A 26,871-nucleotide genomic window follows, 5' to 3' on the forward strand; every position below is an offset into this window, starting at 1 on the left:
GCTCAGACCCTAAGTCCTTCTGTGCCTTCCACCCCCACCCACGTACTGGAGTTGAATGAGGCAGCTAAAAATTATCTGAAGTAAAGGGAACATGTCCCAGTCCAGGAGGAAGGAAATCAGTGTTCACTAATGAACGACTGCCAATGTCATCTGATTCCTATCTTTCATTCTTTAGAACCTGACCCATTTCTTCTAGTGCTGAGACTGAACTTAGGGCTTGAGCGTGTGTGGCCGCAGGCTGTTGTGTTATAGTGAGCTACATCCCAGACCTGCTTTTATAGGAAGACTTGAAAGGGTCAGCTACTAATAAAGCAAAATCACCTCTGCATATGTAGAAACGAAAATGAGAACAAATGACTTTTGCTTTCTTATAGGTAATTTTATAGGCAAGATTCATTAAAATCCAAAGCAACCCCACATTTTAGCCTAAAAAAAAAAACAAACTTGTACAAAACGTTGAGGCAGTGTTCTTTCTCCCTGTGAGTTACCTGGGAGGTTCAGATGCACAGGGCTCTCTGGCTGTTTCTTTGTGACAAGGACAGCTGTGGTGTGTTGCTGAGGGCAGTTGGTCTTCCCTTGTGACTGGATGACTGGCCAGGCTGCTGGAAGTCCTCAGTGGTGTGCTGGCTCCCTCTAGCGTCACCGCCGCCTCTGGTTCCCTTCCTCTGTGCTGAGCCTCCCGTCCTCCCCGCCAGGTGAAGAAGCATGTGCGCAGCTTCCACTCGGAGAAGATCTACCAGTGCACTGAGTGTGACAAGGCTTTCTGCCGCCCTGACAAACTGAGGCTGCACATGCTCCGGCACTCTGACCGCAAGGACTTCCTGTGTTCCACCTGTGGGAAGCAGTTTAAGGTAGGATGGCAGCCTGCAGCCTGAGGGAACTGTCCTGCCAAGGATTAAGTCAGGCTAAGGACAAACCCTGGCTTGTTTCATGACTTTGTGCACATGTCCTAAGGAATGGTTAGTGGAACTAGATTGTTATGGAGCGAGGCCTAAGAGACCAGCCCATGTACTTACGAATTAAGTCAAGAGGTCTTTGTGGTCGTTGTTGAACATTTATCCAATGAGAGCCTGCAGGTAAGCAGGATCTTTCCCAGCAGAGATGGGATATGGAAAGAAAGCTATCTGAGGGACAGAGCGGAGGGATTAGACTGCTCTGGAGGATGCAATGGTTTCAAGGCTCTAATAAGATTTAAGTAGTTTGGCAAGGAATCTCAGTGTTCAGGAGGCAGAGGCAGAGGCAGAAGGAGCTTGAATTTGTGGCTAGCCTGAGCTATAATAGGGAATGGTAAGCCAGTTGGTGCTGCATAGGGAACCCAAAAGAAAACAAAATGAAACCAAAACCAGTAACCTGCCTGGAATGAAAAAGAAACCAAGGGGAAGTCTGCAGAGACTTAGAGGTATCTGTTATTGAGAGACAGCGCTACACATGGCTATGGTCACTTGTCGGAGAGACTGGGAAGATGGCAAGTGAGATGGTTTAGTAGGTACAGACACTTGCCACACAAACCCGAGAATCTGAGTTCGATACCCAGATCCCACAGTGGAAGGTGAGAACCTCCCCCTAAAAGTTGTCCTTTTCCCTTCTGTGTGCTTGTGGAACTTGAATGTCCTCGCCACATTACTGATCAATAAAATTAAATAAGTAAAAAGAAGCCGAAGATTGTTGGGAGTGCACAAGTAAGAGGTATGCTCATATAGAATGTGAACATTAAAGAGAAGAAGCCTAAACTTTGTAGTACATCCGTTATAGATCAATTATGGGTTATATTTGTGATGGCTTCCAGTATATTGTCATGATTGAGATCTCTGAAGAATTCCATTATGAGCTGTGTGTGGAGGCATCTACCTGAAATCTCAGGACTTAGGAGGCTGACACGGGATTTGCCATGAGTTTGGGGTCAGCTTAGACTATATAGCAAATTAAGGAGCAGCCTGGGTATATAATTGAGACCCTGTCTCAGCAAACAAACTGGGTGGTAAGATGGATGGTTTAGGGTAGGGCTGCTTGCCACTGTGCTTAGCTGTTGGTTCCTTGGAACCCATACAGTAGGAGGAGAGAACTGATTCCACAGGTTGTCCTCTGGCCTGTACATGCAAACCATGCCCCATGCACATGCATACATATGATTTTTAAAGACCACCAGTGTGAACAGTATAAATTGAGTTGGGGTCTTCCCTCTCTCCTCCTCTGGCTCTTCCTCCTCTCCTCCCTCTCTCCCTTCCAGCCTCCTTCCCTCCCACCTTCCTTTTTCTTTGTTTTCTTGTCCAGAGGATATTTTCTATGTAGGCCAGGCTGGCCTCAAAGCTTACTGTTCTCTTGCTTTTACCTCCCAAGTCCTGGGATTACAGGCACACAGCACACAGAACAGACCACCATAGTCTCATCTCCTTTCCCTTCCTTCTCCTCTCCCCTCTCCCCATTCCCTTCCTGTATGCACCACCCTACTCAGCTACTATGAAAAAACTCTAGCCCTTGAAATCATTCCCTCTGCACAGTGGTCCAAGCCCTCACCTTTCTCCATTCATATTTTTCCTTTACAAATTTTTCTTCCTTTCCTATTCTCCCCTTTTCCTTCCTCCACCCCCACCCATGTCTTCTTTTTCCCTCCTTTATTCCCCTTTCCTCTTTTCCTCTTTGCTCCTTCACACCTTCTATATTGGATATGGGGTTTGAACTTAGGGTTTTGGTATTCTAGTCACAGACTCTACCAATAAGCTATACCTCCAAACCCATAACAAACGTTCTCTGTAAAGAAATCCTTGTGTTGTAATGTTAGTATGTGCCCATCCCTCCAACACTTTATTATTGTTGTTACTTTGAGAAAAGATCTCATGTAGCTTAGGCTGGCCTCATGTAGCCTAGGTTGGCCTCAAATGGGATGTGTTACTAAGGCTGGCTTTATGCTCCTGATCCCTTGCCTCCACTTAATTAGTGCTGTGATGTGCCACTATACTTTTGGATGATTATTTTCTGCTATTTTTTTTTTTTTTCTCTGTGTAGTCCTGGTTGTCCTGGAACTCACTCTGTAAACCAGACTGGCCTTGAACTCACAGAGATCCACTTGCCTCTGCCCCACCACCACCTGGCGCCAGATATTATTTTAATGCTTAAGAAGGTTAAGGTTAAAAATGGGGTTGGGGATTTAGCTCAGTGGTAAAGCGCTTGCCTAGCAAGCACAAGGCCCTGGGTTTGGTCCTCAGCTCTGAAAAAAGAAAAAAAGAGAAAAAAAGAAAGAAAGAAAGAAAGAAAGAAAGAAAGAAAGAAAGAAAGAAAGAAAGAAGGTTAAAAACAAAAAGAGTTAGCCAGATGGCTCAGTGGATTAAGGCACCTGCTGCCTAGACTAACAACCTCAGTCCGTTACTGGACCCCCACACAGAGAACTGACTCATTCAAGTGGCCCTCTAACATCCACACACGCACCATGGCATGTGAATTCCCCTACAAATAAAACATATTTAAAACACACCTTTAATCCCAGCACTCAGGGAGGCAGAGCCAGGCGGATCTCTGTGAGTTGGAAGCCAGCCTGGTCTACAGAGCGAGATCCAGGACAGGCAACAAAACTACACAGGGAAACCCTGTCTTGAAAAACAAAACCAAACCAAAAAACCATATGTAATAGTCAGGCAATGGTGGTGCATGCTTTAAATTCTAGCGCTTGGGAGGCAGAGGCAGGCGGATCTCTGAGTTTGAAGTCAGCCTGGTCTACAAAGCAAGTTCCAGGACAGCCAGGGCTGTTACACAGAGAAACCTTGGGTTCAGGAAGATTATAATTCTAGGTGCTGATATTTGATCTTGTAATTGTTGGGAGAGTGTTTCTAGATATTGGGGGCTGACACTTAGGAATGGAGATGGGCTAGAAGGTGGGGGATGAGGGGTCCATAGATGGAAGGAAAGCAGGATGTTCCACCAGGATCTGCTCAGTCCCCTGGGAGTGGGGACAGAGAGTGTGGAGAGGTCACAGTCGTCTGCTCCAGAGCTGGGGATGAGACTGGGGGATTGGGTGTGGAGGAGAGAAGGCAGAGTAGAGATCTGAAGCCTGTCTACTTGTTTGCTGGTCTACTTGCTTCTCTGGCAGGCTTAGCCGGCTGGTTCCCAGGGAATGTCTGCTGGAATTAGGGGCTGAGATAATGGGATGAGTCGGGTGGAAAGAAGTTTGCAGGGGAAGATGTATGATCCACTGGAGGTGGGGGCAGAGAGGAAGAAGATGCCAAAGCAGGTGTCTGCTACAGAGTTGGGGATGAGCCTGGTGACTGATTTTGGAGGAGAGGAGGAAGAAATGAAGATCTGCAGTCAGCTTACCTATTTCCCTGGCTGAAGTGGCTGGTGGGCTTCTCAGGAATCACTGTTGGTTTAAAAAAAAAATTACCCTTCAATTAAAAATATTCTGTTCTTGCTCCTGCCCCTTTTTAAACAAAATCTCTCCAAATAGCGAAAAGACAAACTTCGGGAGCACATGCAAAGGATGCACAACCCTGAAAGGGAGGCCAAGAAAGCTGACCGCATCAGCCGTTCCAAGACCTTCAAACCGCGCATCACGTCCACAGACTACGACAGCTTCACATTCAAGTGCCGTCTGTGCATGATGGGCTTCCGGAGGCGGGGAATGCTGGTCAGTGCTGGACGAGCAAGTTCCTGTCTCCAGATCCACCCTGTCCTGTCAGTGAACCTTAACAAAGCAGATTTGTGGGTGTATCAGTTAGTGGATGGGGAGAAGAAAATCAAGAGCTCCCCACTTTGAGCTTCTTTGCTTTCTGTGACAGAACCTTTTGCCCTTCTGAATCACTTTTGGACACCCTTTTGAAAGAAAGTTCCCATGCCCTCCCTTTTCCCCCTGTTGGTGCTCGGAGCCCAGGGCCTTGCACCTATTTGGCATGTGCTCTACCATTGAGCTACATCCCTAGACTCTGTCGCTATTCATTATTAGTTTGTTTTTCTTTACTTGATCTCTTGGTCTTGTCTCATTTTACTTCCCTCCTCTCCTTAGTTGAATATTCTTTCTGGTAGGGTTTTTATCTCCTTCCCACTGTTCCCTATCAGTATCTTCTTTGTCCAGTCAGCAAACAGTGACGTAAGGAAACTTCTCTTCAGTGCAGGGAGTGTGGTCTCAGATTAGGGGAAGCGTCAGGACAATTCATTGCTTCAGCCGACTCCTCAGGCCAGTGCAGTTACAGACTATGTTTCTACTAAGGTGGTTAGAAAGTCTTAGTAGTTCAAATTTAGAACCGTACTTTGTATCCATTCAGCAGTGTCATATGACAACTGAATAATGAAAGCCAGGTTCACATCAGAGTCATTCTTCAGGAAGTTCATACTAGGCAGTTTTCCTTTCTCTAATGGTCATTCTTTTAGACAGAGGCCGTGGATGGGACTCCAGTTGACCAACTAACCTTCAGTCATTTGCTGAATGATTTCCTGATAACAGTGACCATTGACACTTTGGTGTCCAGTGTGTCTCATGATGCTGGCTCCGGGCAAAGGCCTCACTGTTTTGAGCATTTGCTTCAGAGTTTAACTTTTAGCACTCATTACCAGAGGCCTTTGTTTAATTTCTGTTTGTAATGGCACTCTCTCTGTGTGTCTCTTTCTCTCTTTTCCAGGTAAATCACTTATCAAAGAGGCATCCAGACATGAAGATAGAAGAGGTGCCTGAGTTAACCCTCCCCATCATCAAACCCAACCGCGATTACTTCTGTCAGTATTGTGATAAGGTAAAGGTCTATAAAACCCTCCTCCTGGCTAGGCTGCCGGAGTGGGAGCTAGGCCTTTGAGGGATGCCTACTGGGGTTTTTCATTTTGACAAGAAAGCCTGAAGGCAGCCTCACTGTAAGCTAAGGGCTGTAGAGATGGCTCTGTGGGTAAGAAGAAGCAGTTGCCACTATTGCCAAGGACTCTGTTGAACAGCTCAGTCTCTTGCAACTCCAAGGGATCTAATGCCCACTCCTGTTTTCCATGGGTACTGTACAAATATGGTGCACTTATAGATAGGCAGATACACACATACATACACACACACACACACACACACACACACACACACACACACACACACATGCATTTAAAACAAAAGAATATTTTAGGGGCTGGAGAGATGGTTAAGTGATGGAGAGCATTTGCTGTTCTCCCAGAGGACCTGAGTTTAATTCCAGTACCCACATCAGGTGGTTCACAACTGCCTGTTATTCCAGGGGATCCAATACCGTCTTCTGGACTCTGTGGGCACCTGCATTTATACATGCACATACACTGATGTACACGTGTTCACATTTTTTTTTTTTTTTTCAAGACAGGGTTTCTCTGTGTAGCTTTGTGCCTTTCCTGGATCTCGCTCTGTAGACCAGGCTGGCCATGAACTCACAAAGATCCGCCTGCCTCTGCCTCCTGAGTGCTGGGATATTAAAGGCATGCACCACCACCGCCCAGCCCACATAATTTTTTTTTTTTTTTTTACAAAAATTTAATTAAGGGCTGGAGAGATGGCTCAGAGGTTAAGAGCACCAACTGCTCTTTCAGAGGTCCTGAGTTCAATTCCCAGCAACCACATGGTGGCTCACAACCATCTGTAATGAGATCTGTCACCCTCTTCTGTATACATAATAAATAAATAAATCTTTAAAAAAAATTTAATTAAAAAATTAAACGTAACCCATTTTTTTTTCTGAGGAACTCACTGACTTTGTTTTCTTATTATTCCTTCTGTCTGTGATGTTTACAATAGAGAGTACTGGTTTTTTTGTTTGTCTGTTTGTTTTTTGGAGCTGAGGACTGAACCCAGGGCCTTGTGCTTGCTAGGCAAACGCTCTACCACTGAGCTAAATCCCCAACCCCATACTGTTGTATTTTAAAAGTGGTGAGAAGGAGGCACTGCATACAACAAGACCCCTGTGGGAGGTTTACGGAGGAGGGGAGAGGAGGGGCAGAGACTGGTGAAGGAAGAGAAAGAGAAAGAGAGGAGATGGGAGGTGGGCCCGCCTTTTTGTAAGGAAATGTAGCAAATGTGCACATGGGGTGCTCTTAGTAGCTGCATCTGAGGATATATCCTGTCAGGACCCTAAGGGCAGGCCACTACAAATGCCTGAATGCCAACATTTCTCCTTTTTTGTTTATTATAAAAAGGTGAGGAGTTAGAAAGAGGTAGCAGGTTGGGGATTTAGCGGTGGTGGTGCACGCCTTTAATCCCAGCACTCAGGAGGCAGAGTCAGGTGGATCTCTGAGTTCGAGTCCAGCCTGGTCTCCAGAGCAAGTTCCAGGAAAGGCGCAAAGCTACACAGAGAAACCCTGTCTCAAAAAAAAAAAAAAAGGTAGCAGGTGAGGCGGAGATAAGGGCGTCGTGTTCTCGAGACTACTTCCTGCTGGCCTGGGAGTGTTGATCATCTTTGGGGGACCTGTGAAAACTAGGGTGCTGGCCACGTCCTGGGGTAGCTGGCTGTTTCACTTTGCTGTCCAGGCTCTGGAACTGTCCGGTGCTGCTTGGACCTGGTAAGATGCTGTTCAAAGTGGAACCAAGTCAGTTCCCTAGAGCTCACAAGAAATCATGATGAGGTCCCAGCCAAGATGGAGGAGAGCCATGTGGTTGCTGTTAATAGTTACATGCACATACACACAGAATTAAACAGGAGTTGAGTAAGTAGAAAGGGAGAACCTGTATGTGCCGAGCAAGACTAAGCTGGCTTCTCCATCTCTGATTTGCACATTGCAGCAAACAGAACACTTAGAGAGCAAGAGCAGACAGACACAAGCAGGTCTTGAGCAAAGAAAAGAAAGATAATGAGTTCCCCAACTGCCTAGTCCAAAGAATGGTCAGTGGGTCTCCAAAAGACATTCCAATGGAAGCAAGGAGGTGTATGATCTTCCTTGGGGACTATCGTACACCTCCTCGCTCCCGTTGGGATGTCTTTTGGAGGCAGAGAGAAGATCCAAAGGCCGGAATGTTCTGGTGTCCCAGGGATCCAGGGAGGATCGGATTAAGTGGACACAAGCTGTTCAGAATGTTGTCACGCAAGAACAGGGGCTGAGGGCTAAGAGCCCAAGAGAGACATAGTCGCCTGGTACCAGGACTTCAAGAAAAGCCAGAAGGTGAGAAGAGGCCCGTGCTTGAGAAACGAAGCCTCACATCTAGGGGAAGGTCAGAGGTGGGTAGCCCACCAGAGATCCAACTGTTGGTACTGAATGAGAAAGCAGATTTGTTGCAGGTGGAAGAGAGTAGATCGACTGCAGGTGGAGCGGGCAGAGCAAAGAGTGAAAGAATGAGAGAGGCAGGCAGACAAGAGGAAGTGAAACAAGAGAAAAGAAGAGGTGAGGGGAATTAGAGGCAAAGAGAGGAATAATAGGCAAGAGATGTGGCAAAGAGAATGAGCTCTGCTTGGCGGGCACTTTTAAAGGGTGCACATGCCATGGAAAAGGACCCGGAGACAGGTGCTGATGTAACTGCTTTGGCAGAGGCTGGGCAGGGGAAATGCAGCGTAACAGGAAGGCACAGCAGCAGGCTTCCTTCGTAGCTAGGAGGAGCTGAGTAGAGCAGGAAGAAAGAGCAGAGAGAAGGGCTTGGAAAAAGCTTGACAACAGGGTACCACATTCCATCTATTGGGTTGCAGACAGAAGTTACAAAAGTCCTGTGAAATACTGGGAAATGGGGTGCCAATAAGCGGCCATTTGAATTGATATCTAAGAGGTATTGGATAAGTTTAGTCCTTAGGGTTGGGGATTTAGCTCAGTGGTAGAGTGCGTGTCTAGCAAGCACAAGGTCCTGGGTTTGATCCTCAGCTAAAAAAAAAAAAAAAGTTTAGTCCGTAATTTGGGTAGTAGGCATATTTTCCATGAGTGATGTAGAGAAGATCCAAGGGCTGGAATCTCTACCATCCCAGAGATTCAGCAAGGACTGATGAGGAGGCACACGCTGCTCAGTGGATCATCATCCAAAAAAGCAGGGACCCATGGGCCAAGAGCCGGAGAGAGACATTGTCACCTGGTACTGGGACTTTGAGAAAAGCCAGAAGGCGAACACTGTGCTCAAGAAACGAAGCCTTGCTTGTGGGCAATGGCCAGCAGTGAAAGGGGGGCGGGCTTACCAGTTGTCAGTGTTGGATGGAGAGTCCCAGCAGTCCTTAGGTGGAAAGTAGGGCTGGCTGCCTTGGGCATGTCTCAGACTGCCGGGAGAGCCTGTCAAGTCAGCACCAAATGTTGTATTTTAAAAGTGGCAAGAAGGAGTCCCACCATACAACAGGGCCCATGTGGATGGTTTATTGAGGGGAGGGGAGAGAAGGGGGCAGAGACTGGTCCCTGGGATCAAGAGTGAAGGAAAGGAAAGAGAAAGAGACAGAAAGTGGGCAAGGCACACCTTTATAAGGAAACGTAGTGAATGTGCACAGGGGCGTGCTTAGTGGCTGCAGCTGAGTATATATCCTGTCAGGACCCTGAGAGCAGGTCAGTACAGATTCCTGAATGCTAACAAATACTTATTACCAAGAACCTAGAATGTGAACTCATTTGAAATTTCCAAGCTGTAAAACAGTCTTGTCATCTTGTAATATAGGTGGTAGATTGAGGTTCCTAGGAGGTTGAGTAGGCAGTGAAAAGATTTATGGTGGAGGGCTGGAGAGATGGCTCAGAGGTTAAGAGCACTGACTACTCTTCCAGAGGTCCCCAGTTCAATTCCCAGCAACCACATGGTAGCTCACAACCATCTGTAATGAGATCTGGCGCCCTCTTCTGTGTACATAATATATAAATAAATCTTGAAAAAAAGATTTGTGGTGGAATTCTCTGCTTGTAATGTTGCAGCTAACACAGAAAGACAAAGGCTGTTGGGTGTGGTTTTTATCTTTTAAACTTTTGAGAAAGGGTATTTTTGTAGTTATTATCTTAGATTTATACAGAAAATTCAAGGAAATTGCCTAGCATATCTATATTAGATTCTCTTAATTCTAATATACACTACTCACATCTGTAGCCCTGGGTTTTTTAGGACAGGTCTTGCTGTATAGCTCAGGCTGGCCTGGACATTGTAGTCCTTTTGCCCTTGCCTCTTGAGAGCTAGGTGTGGGCCATCATACCCAGCAACCTTCTTATTCTAAGACAGTGTTTCACTCTACTTCACACAGGCCTTAGACTCACTGAGTAGCCCAAGATGGCAGTCAGCCAGAAGTCTCCTGTCACAGTCTCTCAAGAGCTGAGATGACAGGCATGTCCCGCCATATACCGTAGCTTGTTGATATGTTTTATTTGGCCTATATCAAGCACTTTCTCCTTTCCTTAGAATGAATTTTTTTTTTTTATTTTGCTTTAAGTATGAAAGTGGAACCATACATTGCTTTCATGGCCAAATATTTAAATTGCAGGTTTATAAGAGTGCCAGCAAGCGCAAAGCCCATATTCTGAAGAACCATCCAGGAGCTGAACTCCCACCAAGCATTCGGAAACTTCGTCCTGCTGGCCCTGGAGAACCTGACCCTATGCTGAGCACCCACACCCAGTTGACTGGCACCATCGCCACCCCTCCTGTCTGCTGCCCACACTGCTCCAAGCAGTATAGCAGCAAGGTACGGCACTGGCTCTGACCACGTCTGACGTCAGAACCTTTATACCAGGAATGTTCCACTAGATAGACTTCTCATCCAGGTGTCTTACGTGGCTGCTGCTGCAATGGCTGCCCTGCAGGAAACATATAGGCAGGGACCACAACAAAAAATGGGAAGGGAATGTTGTGGACTCCTCCAAATTACTGCTGTTTATTTCTGAGCACTCAGCTGTTTTCCTTTGTCTTGGCCTGCTCAGGACCTTATATTCGAGTGTTGGCTTCACAGTTTACAAGCTCAGCCTGTGGAATCACTGTTCAGGAACTGCGATGTTTCTTGAAAAGGAAGTCACTTCTGTGGGCCAGGCGTGACTGATTGCTTCAGGCATTCATGGGGATTGGGAACAAGTGTGAGGTTTTTGGGGATGCTGCTTGATGGTATAGAACCGTGTGAGTTTCTGTTCCTCCTCCTCCTCCTCCTCCTCCTCCTCTTCCTCCCTTCTCCCCTGTCCTATACCCTTGTGTTGCTCTTGGTGCAGGTTGCTCTGAAGTGTTGTCAGTGCTGCTGGGATTTTTTATTGAATTTAGGAGATAGGATTTCTCCGTATTTCCTAGGTTGGCCTCCAGCTCTGGGCTCAAGTGATCTTTTCTGCCTTACCTTCCCAAGGAGGTGAGCCTTATGTGCACACCCCATTGTGCTGAGCAAAATAAACCAACAGGCAACATTTTCAAGGCATCAAATGAATACTTCAGGAAACTTTAGAGGACTTGCCTATGAGAAAGTGGCTAATTCTGATCGTTGTCCTATTTACTTTGTTTTGAGACAAGTTCTTGCTATTAGCCCAGGCTGGCCCTCTGGTTAGACTTTTCCTGCTTTAGCTGCAGTAATTGTTTCTTTTTCCTTCATTTTCCAGACCAAGATGGTCCAACACATTCGAAAGAAACATCCGGAGTATGCCCAGCTCCCCAACACCATCCACACACCGCTGACGACAGCCGTGATCAGTGCCACCCCAGCTGTCTTAACCACAGATAGTGCCACTGGAGAGACTGTGGTGGTAAGTGGCTGACTAGGAAGAGTGCTGTATTCCCTTAGTGCTCATCCTCTCTAAACGCCAGAGCCACGCCACTCATTTTATTAACTTGCGCAGGTGAGGCCGCTTGCCCTCAGCCGGACTCCTTACGGCATTGTGCTCATGCTTGGGTCTTCTTGCTAGTGCTTTCCAAATCTCTCTGCCAAAGGAGGAGCAGGACGTGTTTAATGCTGCCCTCCACAGTGATAACGTCAGGAGCTCCAGAGCAGTCTCACTGAGTCAGACTCAGGCTCTTCGGCCAGTTTGTATTTCCATGATGACCCTTATGCTAAACTGAATTGTTATAGGATTTAAGAACACTAGAATTGCTACAGCATTGTTACTAATATGTTCTCTCTCTCTCTGTGTGTGTGTGTGTGTGTGTGTGTGTGTGTGTGTGTGTGTGTGTGTTTTAAATTTCTAGACAACAGACTTGCTAACTCAGGCAATGACAGAACTGTCCCAGACCTTAACGACAGATTACCGAACACCGCAGGGGGACTACCAGAGGATTCAGTATATCCCTGTGTCTCAGTCAGCATCTGGTCTGCAGCAACCTCAGCAAATACAGCTTCAAGTGGTGCAGGTGGCTCCGGTATGTGGCATTTATTTCTCTTTACCTTTGTGGACGCCATATTGCCAATGGCCAACATAGTAGTTGGGGTCAACAAAAGCATCGTTGGATCTCCATGGAGTGCGGCTGTGTAGAGGTGCTGGGTTGAGACATTAGGAGAATAACATCTCCACTGTCTTCTTCCTTCTGCCCCTCACGATGGCTCTGGGCTCAGAAGAGTAAGAGGTTTCTACTGTCGTCAGAAGGTCTCAGCTCCTGTGTGTCTCAGTCAGCTGGTACACCTCTAATGACACCTCTTCCAGAAATAGGTGTTACTAGAGTATCCTATCTCTCAGTAACCTGGCTGACTATTTCATGATGAACTAGTTTGAGAAATACCTATGTGGGCATTGAATAATTTATTTCAGTGAGAGGTTTTAGGGAGTAATTTTGATTCAGTCTTCATATCAGCCAGCTCCTTTAGTATATATTATTATTATTATATATATACTAAAACATTCTGTCTGGTACTCGTGGAGGTCAGAAGTGGGTGTTAAAGCCTCTGGAACTGGAGTTACAGGTGATTGTGAGGTGTGGGTGCTGGGAACTGTCTGCTGGAAGAGCAACAAGTACTCTAACTGAGCCATCATCTCTCCAGCCCCAGTCAGCTCCATTTGGAATAGAGCTATTACTGTGTTCCTCTACTAGACAATGACTAACTCACTCTTGCTCACTGGAGACTAAAAGAAGGATGTCTCTCAGAACTGCTGTTCCCTTTAGTTATGCTGTAAGGAAGTAGACTTCAGACATAAGTGAACATGGTCATTTTCAAATAATTTATTCTAAAAAATTTGAAACAATACAGTTTTAAGTGTTTGAAAATTTGGTAGTTATCACTGTAACTCTGTCATCCACAATTCTTTACTTGATTTGTTTATTTTAGGTTTCTTTGTTTTGTTTTGTTTTGTTTGTTTGTTTGTTTGTTTTGAAACAGGGTCTCACTAATGTAGCCTTGTTTGGCCTTGAGCTGATAGTAGACCAGGCTGGCTCCAAACTCACAGAGATCCACCTGCCTCTGCCTCCTGAGTGGTGTATCAAAGGCGTGCACCACCACATTCAAACTTTGATTTATTGTTTGAAAGACAGAGGCTCACTACATAGCCCCAGTTGGCCTCAAACTCAAAATATCGCTTCAGTTTTGCCTCCCAGGTGACCTTTCTCTCTGGGGATCTCTTTTAACCCCAGTTAGTATGTATCCGGTGTGGAACCCGTTTTTCTTTCCCTCCAGGCCACTTCCCCACACCAGTCTCAGCAGTCCACCGTGGATGTTGGCCAGCTGCATGATCCTCAGACCTACACGCAGCATGCCATCCAGGTGCAGCACATCCAGGTCACAGAGCCCACCGCTGCAGCTCCGCCATCCTCCCAGGTATACCTCCCCATAGGTGATGCAGAGAGCTGAGGGCCGTCAGGGACCATCAGATCAATAGCACTCATCTCATTATCTTTGGCCATTGAGATGATGTCACTATCTTTGTACTTGATCAGTTTTATTGTTGCCCTTACTTTATGTCGTAATTGCAAACATTTTATTATTAAGTTACTGGCTTACCAGGGGAGCTCTGTGGTATATAATCTCCAAATCACAACAAACCACCAGCCTTTCCCTTCTACAGCAGTAGGTCAATTGCTTCTGTGACTTGGGACAATGATTGTGGAATAAGGTTGAGTCTGTCACTTGGAGGTAGAGAAAGGTATGGAAATTCAGAGGCTGCAGTTCTGGTTAGCTGGATATCAAGGACACGTTTGTCCTTTAGTTTTTTAATTAGGTCTTTTAATGTTTGTCCCGACATTGAGGGAAGGCATTATGTTCTAAATAGCATTTTGAATACATTTGAATACAAATAGATGGGAAATTATAACACATTTATAGGAAACTGTTATTCTTTAGGAGCAGGAAGCGATATTTGGAAAGAGGTGGAAAGTAGTTAGGAGTTGGACTACAGAGGCCTTGAATGGCAGATAGTGGAGTGTGAATTTGACATGGAATTGGGAGATGGCTTCTCCAGCAGGTAGCTGGTGTGCGCCTGTGCTTAGCTGTACACTGGGTGGATTGCCCAAGGCATTTCAGTGGAACCTGTGACTTCTGGGCTGTGTTTTCTATACAGTGGTTACCTTTGTGACTGGGTAAGCAGTTTCACCTCTTTTGGTTTAAGCTTAGCTAATGTAAGTAATTATATACTTCCACTCATTTGCCTTCCTGGCAATTTTATTGAAATGAATTGTTAGATTACCCTTTGAAAACAATACAGTGTTTCAGAGTCATGATTGCTTTTCATTAACTCTGCTCTCATTTAAAAGATTACTTAGGAGTCTGAAGTCCACTGGAACTTCACCTTTCCTTCTTTTGTTCTCTTTCTCCCTAGGTAGCTGGGCAGCCCTTGAGCCCCTCTGCTCAGCAAGCACAGCCGGGACTCAGCCCTTCCCATATCCAAGGCACTTCTTCCACACAAGGGCAGGCTCTACAGCAGCAGCAGAATTCTTCCGTACAACACACATACCTCCCCAATGCTTGGAACTCCTTCCGTGGTTATTGTAAGAAGAACGGGACAGTCCATGGGGCGGGAAATCTCTGGCCATGTGTCTTAGTTCATCAGCTTGCTTGCTTGCTTCCTTCCTTCCTTCCTTCCTTCCTTCCTTCCTTCCTTCCTTCCTTCCTTTGTTTTTCAAGACACAGTTTCTCTGTGTAGCTTTGCACCTTTCCTGGAACTCACTCTGTAGACCAGGCTGGCCTCGAACTCACAGAGATCCGCCTGCCTTTGCCTCCTGAGTGCTGGGATTAAAGGTGTGCGCCACCACCGCCCAACCATCATCAGCTTTATAATAGGTTTTTGGATTGAAGTAGCTGTTGCTCATTTTCAGTTCTCTATGGTACATGTATTTGAAAGCAAAAATCATGTCAGTGTTTTGATCCAGAATGCCAGTCAGATATTTCCAGAGATGTTACATATGGTATCGGAATCTGTGAAGAGGTGACTTAAGGTGTGGAATAGATGGATAGGGGCTATATTGATGGTAATGTTTCATCCTTTTTACCCTGCTGCATCTACCCAGCATGTTTTCCGCACATGTCGGCCCTGGTCCTGCCAGCCTTGGGCCACTAAAACTCTACCAGTCCCAAAGTCCATGCCGAAGTAACTTCTTAACTCTCTGGTGAACACAGTAGACCAGTGACTGAGCACCAAGCTCACCTCTCTCCTACTCAGGTTCTGTAGGAATAACTGTCCTCCCACTGCTGCCCTCTGCTTCCTGATGTTGATGGGAACCCCAGACCGTGGTGACCAGCTGTCTCCGGGGCTTGTATGAGCTAGTCTATGAGACACCTATTTCCTTTGTCTCTCCTAGATTATACAGCATTTGTTTCAAGGAAAGGTACACAGAATTCTTCCCACAGGTTCCAAGTGTGTGGATTCTCTTTCCCATGCATTCCATGAGCTGTAAAATATGACAAGCCAATAACTATATCTCATCCTCCCCTTTTCCACCCCCCCCCCCAAATCAGAGGTGAATGCTGAGAGAAGTATCCTTATGTTTTCACCACTGTAATTTGGCTCTTACATGGGAAAGTTCCTTCTAGACAGATAGCTTAGCCTCGGCTGTGTGTCTTATTGCCCAGAGCAAGACCATATCAACTGTCACAGCCTGCTTATTCTCTTACCTCAAACATGTTACTTTCAGGGACTGGAATATATTCTCTTACACATCAGCAATTGGGGAGGGACATTCCTGTGTATTATGTGGTAGACCTCACTTATCATCAAGATATGCTACTCTATATTATGGAGAGGAAGATGGCCATCCTGAGATCTGCTCTCCCCTCACCCCTGCTCTCAAATAGTTTGGCTTTGACTATATGTCTTGTCATCTATTTCTGAAAACATGCAGTTGCCACTATAGCAGAGAGGCACATCATCACATATGTCATGGGGAAAGGTAGTCGTATTGAGATTTTGCTCGCACAGATGCACAACCCTCAATTGGACTGGCTTCAGTCACACATGTCGCCCACCATTGCTACGCAGCCACTCTTCACAGCTCATCTTTGCTTCTGTCAGTCCCTGTTGAGATGCCAGGGAGGCAGTGTGACCTTTCCTGGAGAAAAGTGAAGACATGTCTATTTATCCCAGAGAGGGCACTGACAGACAGAAAATATTCCACCCAAGTCTAGCTTGGTGAACTCATGAGTATATTGGGGTTGCCTACAGGAGCATGGATGAAAGGTTCCTTGCAGGTAATGCAGAGGTAGCTTCATCACCCCAGAGCCATCTCCAGCATGGAGCTCCCCATCTAATCTGCAGTTAGTTCCATGGAGCTTCTCTTCTCCAGCTGCTTTCCCAGCAGAGGAAGGCCTTGCGAGTCTTGTAACTTCTACACTTCCAGGACCTGGTGAATTTCTTGGACTTCCTGAGCCCAGTAGGATTCCATGGGAGCCTCCCTCTCTTCTCCCTGGAAGACACAGCTGTACAGCAGTTGGATAAGAGCCTTGGGTATCAGTTGGCAACTATGAGAGCTTTATCACTGCAGATAGTGAAGGATCAGAAGCCCAGGTGACAGACCCCGGCAGTAGCAAGTAGGAGAACTAGAGGCTGACAGAGAAAGGAAAGTTGATCATTTTTTTCAGACAGGGTCTTACTATGTAGCTGTGGATCTTGCTATGTAGACCAGGCTGGCCTTGCACAACCTGCCTCTGCCTCCCAAGTGCTTGGATTACAGCCATGCACTACCACATTTTGACCTTCTATCATTGGTTTCTTTGGGAGGGCCTGTCTTTGTTCTGATTATCCTTGTCTATGTTTTGTAGATTTGGCCTAGAGTCAAGAGCAAGCCCTACTGTTTAGTTATGTTTCCAAACTTTTCAGTGAAATATTGGTGATTGCAATGAGGTCTAATTCTAGTTTCTGTCAGGAAAAGATATTTACTCAGTAAATGCCAGTAGAACCTGGCAGATAGACTGATAGTTATACTTACTTAAGAAAGTGAAATGATGTATATACATACAGTAATCATAGCACGAATTAACATTCTAGCTTGAGAAGAATGTTCTGGGACTGAAATGATTTATTAGGGAAAGATTCTAGAGTTAGGCACAGTGGAGAGCACAGTATATGAACACCTGCACCCTGTGTTTGCCTTCACCAGTTCCCAAGTCCTGCCTAGCCTTGCCTTATCTTTCTCCCTACCCCCAACTATTACATCCTTTTGCTCTGAACATTCATATGTATCTAAAATGAAATGACTGAGCACGGTGGCACACACCTGTAATCTGAGAACTTGGAAGGTGGAGGAGGAAACTCAGGAATTCAGTCATCCTCAGCCTCAACCTGGGCTACTTGAGACCTTGTCTCCAAAAAACAGAGAGGAGGCTGAGGAAACATCTTAGTGGGTGAGAGTACTTGCTACACAAGTGTGAGAACCACAGTTCAAATTCCAAGTACTCAAATAAAAGCTGGGCATGGCTGCTCATGCCTGTGACCCCAGTTGGAAAGTAGATACAGGCAGATTCCTGGAGCGCACTGATGGGCGGCCCAGTGGAAGGGAGTTTCAAGTTCAGTGAGATACCCTGTGGTAATACAGGGAACACAGTTGAAACAGGCAGATGCCTGGTATCTTCCTCTAACTTCCACATGTGCATGTATGCAACACACACACACATGCACACACACACACACACACACACACACACACACATATACCCCACATGTGCATTCTTGTACCACATACACACACACACACATACCCCACATGTACTTGCTTATACCATACACACACACACACACACACACACACACACACACACACACACAAAACACCAAAAAGAAAATAAATGAAAAAAGAAAAACCCACAATAAACTTTGTTTTTTGATGCATAAGGCCTTGTATATGCTAAATACGTGCTATATTACTGAACAACATCCCTAGCCCAAAACATTAAAAAAAATATATTGTCACAGCTGGGCAGTGGTGGCACACGCCTTTAATCCCAGCACTTGGGAGGCAGAGGCAGGTGGATCTCTGTGAGTTCGAGGCCAGCCTGATCTGCAGAGTGAATTCCAGGACAGGCTCCAAAAGTACACAAAGAAACCCTGTCTCAAAAAAAAAAAAAAACCCAAAACCAAACAGACAAAAAACCCATATATATATATTCACGCTATTGCTATTATTTAGTCTAAAGAAATCAATGGAAATCTTCTTTTTTCATCCTCCCCGCCACGAGACAAGGTTTCTCTGTGTAAATGGAAATAATTCTTTAACATCTTCAGATACAGTTCTGATACCCAGTCAGTATCCTGAGAAAGGTTTTAATTCCTTGTTGGAATTGGGGTCTGAGTAAGGGCCATGCATTGCAGCTGACTGCATCTCTGGAGTATCTTTTCACACATCCTCGCTCTCCCCTTGCAGCTGGTGTGTCTGTGTTGAAGAAACTGGTTACATGTCCCGTAGTTCCTGCACTCTGGATTTTGCTGGGAGCATCCTCATGTTATTGCTTGATGTACTTCCTTCTGTTTATTTCCTGTAGACTAGCAACTAGATCTAGAGACTTAAGCAGGGTCAAATTCTTTTCCCGCAGGGCACTCAGCTGGTGTGGGGGTGGATTGCTTCTCTTCCTGTGATGTTAGGAACCACTAATGTTTATAGCCTCTAGCTTCTTTATTTCACTGGGACTTGCAAAGTTGTAGTATCCTGATTGGATTCTGTTATTCCTACTCATTAATTAGGTAGAAACATTTTATAAAGACAAAAATAAATTATGCTGGATATGGTAGCACACACCTGTAACCTCAGCCTGTAATCTCAGCACTTGGTAGGCAGAGAAGCAGGAGGATTGCCAGGCCAGCCAGGGCTGCATAGAAAGACACTGTTACAGACAAGTAAACAAGAGCATGCCTTTAGTTGCAGAGGCAGAGAATCTCTGTGAGTTTGAGACCAGCCTGGTCTACAGAGCCAGATCTAGGACAGGCACCAAAACTACATGGAGAAACCCTGTCTCCAAAACAAAACAAAACAAAACAAAACAAAACAAAACAAAACAAAACAAAAGTTGAGTATTTATCTTTGTGAATATTTGGAAAGCCACTTTTGAGTGAGGAGGCATTGGTTGTTTCTTATATTTGGTCCCTCTGTATTAGCCTCTTCACATACATGCAATTATTGTTAGAGGTCCAGTCACTCAAGAAATCACATCAGGAAAAATAAATAAATAAATGCATTTAAAAAAAGAAAGAAATCACATCAGGCCAGATGTGGTGGTGCATGCCTTTAATCCCAGCACTCCAGAGGCAGAGGCAGGCTGATCTCTGAGTTCCAGGTCAGCCTGGTCTACATAGTGAGTTCCAGGACAGTCAGGGCTACACAGAGAAACTGGGTATAAAAAACAAAAACAAAAACAAAAAGGATGAAGGAGGGGGATCACACTGCCATAAGATCTTGCAAGCATGGGAAACCTTGGGAACTATCTCAGTAGGAATGTGAGTACTGGCAGTTATGGATGGTCTATAACTTAGCACTTTGGATCTTTCTACTCTTGGCTTTTTGGTCCTATAGAGCTCAGGCAAGCCTCAAACACACTATGTAGCCAAAGCTGGAGATGTAGCTCAGCTGGTAGATCATTTGCCTAGCATTCAAGAGTCCTTGGGTTTAAGCCGTAGCAGAGCATAAACTGGGCATGGGACCACATGCCTGTAATCTCAGGAGATGGAAGGCAGAACAAACAGAAGTTCAGGGTCATTCTCTGCAACACAGTTAAGTTTGAGGCTATCCTGGGATACATGAGACCCTGTCTCTAAAACAAAACAAAACAACAACAACAAGACCCTCCTGTGTTAGCCTCCAGAGTGCTTGGGTTGTGAGCTGTGCTAGCAGGCCCGGTGCATGCAGGATTTTCAGCATAGGATTACATTGGTGTGGTAAGAACACAACGGTATCCATTTGGGGTTTCTGCTTTTCAAGTGGGGGTCTTACTTTGTTGCTGTGACTGGTCCTGGTGGATTTGTCCCCTGTGGCTAATATACAGGTTCTAAATATGCCTAGGGTAGAATGGACTAAGCTATAATGCTTGGGAATTTATGTGGGGTTCTTTTTGTATATATAATATTTTTTTTTAAACAGGGTCTTTTTTGAAGCCTTGGCTATCTTGCAACTACTATTTAGGCAAGGCTGGCCTTGAACTCATAGAAATCACCTTGCATCTGCCTTCCCAGTATTGGGATTAAAGGTGTGTGTTACAGTGCCTAGCTGTTTGTGTATATTAAATCCATTCCACTTTACTGTCTTTTCAGTTCATGGGCTTATTGGGATATAACCCATATAAGGAGAGAAGCATTTGCTTCGTACAGCACTTACACTAAAATCTAAGACCCCTGCATTTGTTTATTTTCTGTTTTCAGCATCTGAAATTCAAATGATGACACTGCCCCCGGGTCAGTTTGTGATCACAGACAGTGGCGTGGCTACTCCTGTCACTTCCGGGCAAGTGAAGGCAGTGACTCCGGTAAGTGTCTACCAGGGCTGTTACAGTCTGGTTTCTCATAGGTGATGGTTTGAAAGCTGGTTCTTTATTCTTTGATCCTTAGTGCATTGCTCAGGAGGCTACTGCACAGGGAATGCCGTTTCAGCTCCTAACTACAACAAACTTCCCAGATCTATCCATATGATTACAATTTTATGGACTTTTTATAAATATTACAAGACTTTAACTGGGAGAGAATACAATGAATCAGCTATATGGTGTGTGTGTGTGTGTGTGTGTGTGTGTGTGTGTGTGTGTGTGTGTGTGTGTATTTGAGACAGGATTTCACTATGTAAACCAAGTGGACCTTAAAATTGTAATCCTCCTGCTTCAGCTTCCTGTGTGCTGGGATGGCAGGCATGTACCACCACCATTTCTGCCTTGTAGCGCTCTTGTGGGAGAAGAGAAGTTTTGAGAACAAGGTCTTGCTATATAGCCCTGGCTGGCCTGGAACTTGTATGATGATAGTCGTGAGCATCCGTGCTTGGCTAGTACTGAGCTGCTCTACATAATTTAAGTACATAAAGAGACATGGTCATCAATTAGCATATTTAACTTGGGCAGGTACAATGTTGATTATATGCACTATATTTTTATTTTCCCAGCACTTGGGAGGCAGAGATGGGATGATCTCTGTGAGTTCCAGACCAGCCTGGTCTACAGAGTGAGTTCCAGGACAGCCAAGGCTACACAGAGAAACCCTTTCTCAGTAAAAAACAAACAAACAAACAAAAACTAAAAACAAAAACAAAAACAAAAAACAAAAAAAAATACAACCAACCAACAAACAAAAAACTAAGACATGGGCTCTTGAGGGACAGGGACACTTATCAGCATCTTGCTTCCATAGAAGACCAGTTGCCCTTCTGTCTGAAATATTATTTCTTTAAAAATGTTAATATAGGGGTTGGGGATTTAGCTCAGTGGTAGAGCATATGCCTAGCAAGTGCAAGGCCCTGGGTTCAGTCCTCAGCTCTGGAAAAAAAAAAATGTTAATATAGGGCTGGAGAGATGGCTCAGACGTTAAGAGCACTGACTGCTCTTCCAGAGGTCCTGAGTTCAATTCCCAGCAACCACATGGTGGCTGACAACCATCTGTAATGAGATCTGGTGCCCTCTTCTGGCCTGCAAGCATGCATGTAGGCAGAATACTGTATACATAATAAATTAATAAATAAATAAATCTTTTAAAAAAATGTTAATATAGTCAGGTGGTAGTGGCACATGCCTTTAATCCCAGCACTTGGGAGGCAGAGGCAGGCAGATCTCTGTGTGTTCAAGGCCAGCCTGCTCTACAAAGTGAGTTCCAGGACAGTTACACAGAGGAACCCTGTCTCGCAAAACAAAACAACAACAACAAAAATGTTAATGTAAAGCTAAGTGTAGTGTACATGCTGTAATCCAAGCATTTTGGAGGTGGAAACAGAAGGATCAGGAGTTCAAGATCATCTTCAGTTACATGGTGAGTTTAAGGCTAGCCTGGGCTATATAAGATCTCATCTAAAAAAACTAATACAATGAATAAAAGCCCAGCTTATATGTATGAAATTCTCATGATCAAAGGGATCAAAAGTGAGAAAAAGGTAAAGACAATGTGGGAGTCCTTTAAATTTATTCAGTGTAAGGTGCTGTATTCTAAGACTATATTCTCTCTGCACTTTCTTTTTTTAAATATTTATTTGTTTGTTTATTTATTTTTGTGTGCTATAGATTGAGTCCAGGACCTTACTCATGCTACCACTGACCTGCACCCCTAACCCTTTTCCTTTGTTCTCAAGTATAATGTACATACTTCATGAGGGTAGCAAATTTTATTTTATTTTTAAAGATTTAAAAATATTTTTTAATTATGTATGTCTGTGGTAGCAGGTAGGGTACATGCATGTAAATGCAGGTACCTGAGTAGGCCAGAAGAGGGCATCAGATCCTCTGGAGCTGAGTTCTCTCTATAAACAGAGGACATATGCCCTTAACTGCTGAACCATCTCACCAGTCTTTGTTCTAGTATATTCTAAATGTCTTTACTTGGAAAACTAAAAGTCAGGGTTTGCTAAATAGTGTGTGTGTGTGTGTGTGTGTGTGTGTGTGTGTGTGTGTGTGTGTGTGTGTGTCTCAGCCAGCCAGGGGTCAACCTCAGGTGTTACTCTGGCGCTATCCACTTTGTTTAATGAAACAGGGTCACTTACTGACTTGAGCTCAGGGATTTCTGGGCCCGGGATGTACTTCTCGTTCCCCCTGTAACGCTGGGATTACAGGAGTGTGCCGACACTTGGTCTTTGCGGGAGGGTCCAGTCCTAGGACTTGAACTCGGCTCTCTATGCTTTTGCAGCAAAGACTTAACTGTCAGAGCCCCATTAAGTATTATTTCAAATGTTATTAGGCTTTGAAATTCCATTAGCTGGGAACCATTAATGCTGAAGACCTGTCTTAGACACCAGTCTGCCCCTTTATAGAGACCTTGTCATTCATTTTGGATGAATTTTAACACTTAATTGGCAACATATTTAAAATTTCTAAATTCTTAGGAGCAACTCTTAAAAAGCACTTTTTTTATTTTAATTAAAAAAACTTGCTGGGCTGTGGTGGCTCCCGTCTTTAATCCCAGCATTTGGGAGGCAGAGGCAGGTGGATCTCTGTGAGTTTTAGGCCAGCATGGGCTACAGAGTGAGTTCCAGGAAAGGCACAAAAAGCTACATAGAGAAACTCCAAAAACCAAAACACCAAAAAAAACCCTCTTTTGCCAAATAAGGTAGCACCATGCTACAAATGTCTGTAAGGTTCCTCATTGTGTTACGGGATGACACAGCAAAGGTGCTCCTTTGAATTACCCCTGGAGTCAATTACCATGACCTGTCCACCCCCCATAAAGGACACAGGTAAAGCATCTCTCTTCGGAGCCTGTTTGGATCCCCTTGAAGCATTGCTTTGAATACTTGCTCCTCCTCTCTTCTAGTAGTTCCCTCACTCTCTTCCAGACCCCAGCTCTTTTAAAAGATCTTTTTCTTTTGCTCTAGGGTCATTATGTGTTATCAGAAAGTCAACCAGAATTGGAGGAAAAGCAAACCTCTACCTTCTCCGGTGCAGTCCAAGTTCAACCCTCTACACACAGTGACTCCCTGGACTCTACAAGCCCCAGCCAACAACAGACCACACAGTATATCATCACAACCACCACCAATGGGAACGGGAGCAGCGAAGTGCACATCACTAAGCCGTAGCCTTCATCCTGCACCTGGAGTCCAGAGCTCATACCACATCTTTTCATTCGAAATCTGAAGCTTCAAACACCTAGACCTCTTTTTAAAGATTTGTTACTCACTCAAGAGTTTGGGAACTACAGTTTTGACACACATATGCCAGGGGTGATTTTTGCCAAGGTCATCTTTACCCAATTGATTCTTCAAACCCTTGGGATTTCTGCTATGGAATGCAGCTCTTTCAAGGTAAAGTTGACTTCCAGATGGAGAAACTTGGCCTTGCTCTTGAGCTGGTTGTTTGTTTTGTTTTCATTTTTGAACACACTGACAAGCCTTACTGTCCCTTTGTGGAAATACTAAGTGGCATATTATGTTCATACCAAAGGTGGACACAGGATATACCAAGTCCATGGTCATTGGACTTCTGAAATCCAAGCTATGGCATCAAAAGAGAAGGAGCATTTATTTCATGGGTGTGATTAGGTCAGAACCACTTTATCTCATGCATTTGAGTTTTCAGTAATTTAACAAAGGCAGCTTATTGGATGAAAAAATTAAAATGATAAGATAAAGTTTTGATGATGGTGTTCTGAAGGAAAAACTGTCATCTAAAAATTTTCTTATTGCTGACTTCTCTCTCTTTCTCTCTCTCTCTCCTATATGGGGTCTCACTGTGCTGTCCAGTGTAACCTTAAACTCATGGGCTCGTGAGATCCTCCTGCCTTAGCCTCCCAAGTAGCTGGGACTACAGTCAGGCACCATCATGGCAGTTGTTTTTAAACTTACTTGTTTGGGGAAACCTATTGGGCAGTGATGGTGCTCCCCACAGATGTTGACCCCAGGCAGATCTGGCCTCATGTTCTACAAGCATAGACTCCCTACAAGACAAAAGGCTGCATGATCTCAACAGGATTTAAAGCCCCTACATTAAAAAGCTCTGCCCCCAGGCTTCTGGTTATATTTAACTGTTTTTAAGAAGGAGATATTAGTTCTAATGAAAAATTACTAAAGATATAAATTGAGTATATATGTATCTACATATAGATACTGCATATTTGTAGATACATATGTACATATACATATGAAGAGAGAGGCAGACAGAACTGAAACCTTGTTCTGCCTCACAGGATCCATTTACTGCTCATTAATCAAGGTTGAGTTTCTTACTCCTACTGAGATCATCAGGTGTATGTATAACACTTTTTGTGATGCTGGGAATCGAACCCAGGGCCTCTTGCATGCTGGGCAGGTTCCCCACCATTGAGCTATAATTCTAGCCCCACATCCCACTTCTGTTCACTGCATTGGGTGTATTTTAGCACTTTCAATGCTGTCTTAAAAAGGAAGATTCTTTGAAGTTGGGTAGAAAGGTGGCCTTTCTTCTTTCTAAGCATTTTAAATTTCAAGCATATTGTAACTCACCCAGATCTTGTGAAAGATGACCAACTTCCCACTTATGGCAAAAATAAAAATAAGGGGACCATTGTAATACATTGAGGTAAAAGGATGGGTGTGGAGGAAAGCAGTTTTCTGTGTGATAGTTGTCTTTTACCTGTTCCTGTTTGGGGGTCTTGTTCACTGTGGCCCTAGTGGGGATATTGCCCTCTTTCTATGGCACATTCCACTTGTACCCAAAAGACATCTGAAAAGCCTGTATTTTAACAACTTTTTGTGACGTACATTTTAAAAGTAATTATTGTAGAGTGAATTTATCACTCCAGATCAGGAAGACCTAAGTTCATTTCAAATGAAGTTAACTAATTTATTTTATTTACATTTCTGAGGGAAAACTGGGTCTGTGAATTAAGAAATAGATTATCTTCTGTGTGGTAAAGATGCCTTCCTGGAAAGTAATATTTGGTTTTGAAGTCACTTTATTATGTAGATCCTGCACTTTTCTTTTGAGATCTCGTTCATAGACTATGTCTGAATATTTGGGCATGAAAATTTTGAGAAAATTACCTCAAAAATGTGTGGAAACTGAAAATGGACTCTATCTTTGATAACAAAAAGGTAACAATATTTTCAACATGAAATGTTGACTCCAAGTCACAAAATGCAAATCTCCGGTTCCCAAAGTCCTGTAGTGTAATAACTAACTACCCCAGGGTCTCAGCCAGAGGGACTTGGAAGGCAAAGAGCCCTAGACCATCTCAAAGGTACAGTTTGAGTTTTTGTAATTTAAATTTGGCTGTTAGAGTGGTGTGGTGGCCCACGCCTTTAATCCCAGCACAGAGACAAAGGCTGGCGGATTTCTTGAGTTGGAGGCCACTGTGGTCTACAAAGAATTCAAGGACAGCTAGGACTACCCAGAGAAACTCTGTCTTGAAAAACAAAACAAAACAAAACAAAATAAATAAATAAATAAATAAATTTGGCCTGTTGGATTCTCTTTAATTTGAGCCAGCAAGGTATCTCCCTTCTCAGGAATAGCCCAGTGATTAAAATAACAAGCCAATCACTGAAGGAAGGTTGGTTTTGTGTCAGTTATTTTTTAAGTTTTAAAATACACAGGAAAAATACTGTTGAAAGATTTTTTTGTCTCTTTCCCTTCTAAGTTTTTTTTTTTTTTTCCTTTTTTGGTTCTTATATGGAGTAAATAAATACCATAACATATAACATCAACCAGAGATGTGGGTGACAGTGAAGACATCACCACTTTAAGATCAGGTATTTTATGAATTTATCCCGAGGCATCAGAAGGGATGGCAGAGTATAATCCCTCTGACAGCCTGATTTGGGGACATGTATGTCTACATGGTGATCTCTCCCCAGATACATCGACGACACTGTAGACTGCAATATTCAGTACAGTGTGAATATTTTGAAGTGGGTTGGATGTAGATTTTTTTACATTTTTATTGTTTAGTCTGTGCCCAGGGAAATGGATATTTCATCATGTAAGATTCCTGTTTTTCTGGAAAGACTTTCTGTTTTGATGTTCTTGAATTATTTTCTGACCTGGA

General features: G+C 44.3%; 1 protein-coding gene across 4 annotated transcripts in view; it reads left to right on the top strand.

Annotated features, from left to right (window-relative positions):
- Prdm10 (PR/SET domain 10) overlaps nucleotides 1-26,435 on the top strand; it is a 64,741-nt gene extending 38,306 nt beyond the window's left edge. For all 4 annotated transcript variants that reach the window (XM_036193360.1, XM_036193361.1, XM_036193364.1 and 1 more), the window contains 10 exons: nucleotides 696-851; nucleotides 4,436-4,615; nucleotides 5,604-5,714; nucleotides 10,341-10,541; nucleotides 11,431-11,574; nucleotides 12,014-12,184; nucleotides 13,431-13,571; nucleotides 14,569-14,737; nucleotides 20,587-20,690; nucleotides 23,723-26,435. In XM_036193360.1, coding sequence (XP_036049253.1) covers nucleotides 696-851; nucleotides 4,436-4,615; nucleotides 5,604-5,714; nucleotides 10,341-10,541; nucleotides 11,431-11,574; nucleotides 12,014-12,184; nucleotides 13,431-13,571; nucleotides 14,569-14,737; nucleotides 20,587-20,690; nucleotides 23,723-23,926 — 1,581 coding nt within the window. In that variant the 3' untranslated portion in view covers nucleotides 23,927-26,435. The remainder of the gene's footprint in view (nucleotides 1-695; nucleotides 852-4,435; nucleotides 4,616-5,603; nucleotides 5,715-10,340; nucleotides 10,542-11,430; nucleotides 11,575-12,013; nucleotides 12,185-13,430; nucleotides 13,572-14,568; nucleotides 14,738-20,586; nucleotides 20,691-23,722) is intronic.
- Nucleotides 26,436-26,871: the final 436 nt, after the last annotated feature.

The sequence above is a fragment of the Onychomys torridus genome, chromosome 7, assembly GCF_903995425.1.
Source record: "Onychomys torridus chromosome 7, mOncTor1.1, whole genome shotgun sequence".
Lineage (NCBI taxonomy): Eukaryota > Metazoa > Chordata > Mammalia > Rodentia > Cricetidae > Onychomys > Onychomys torridus.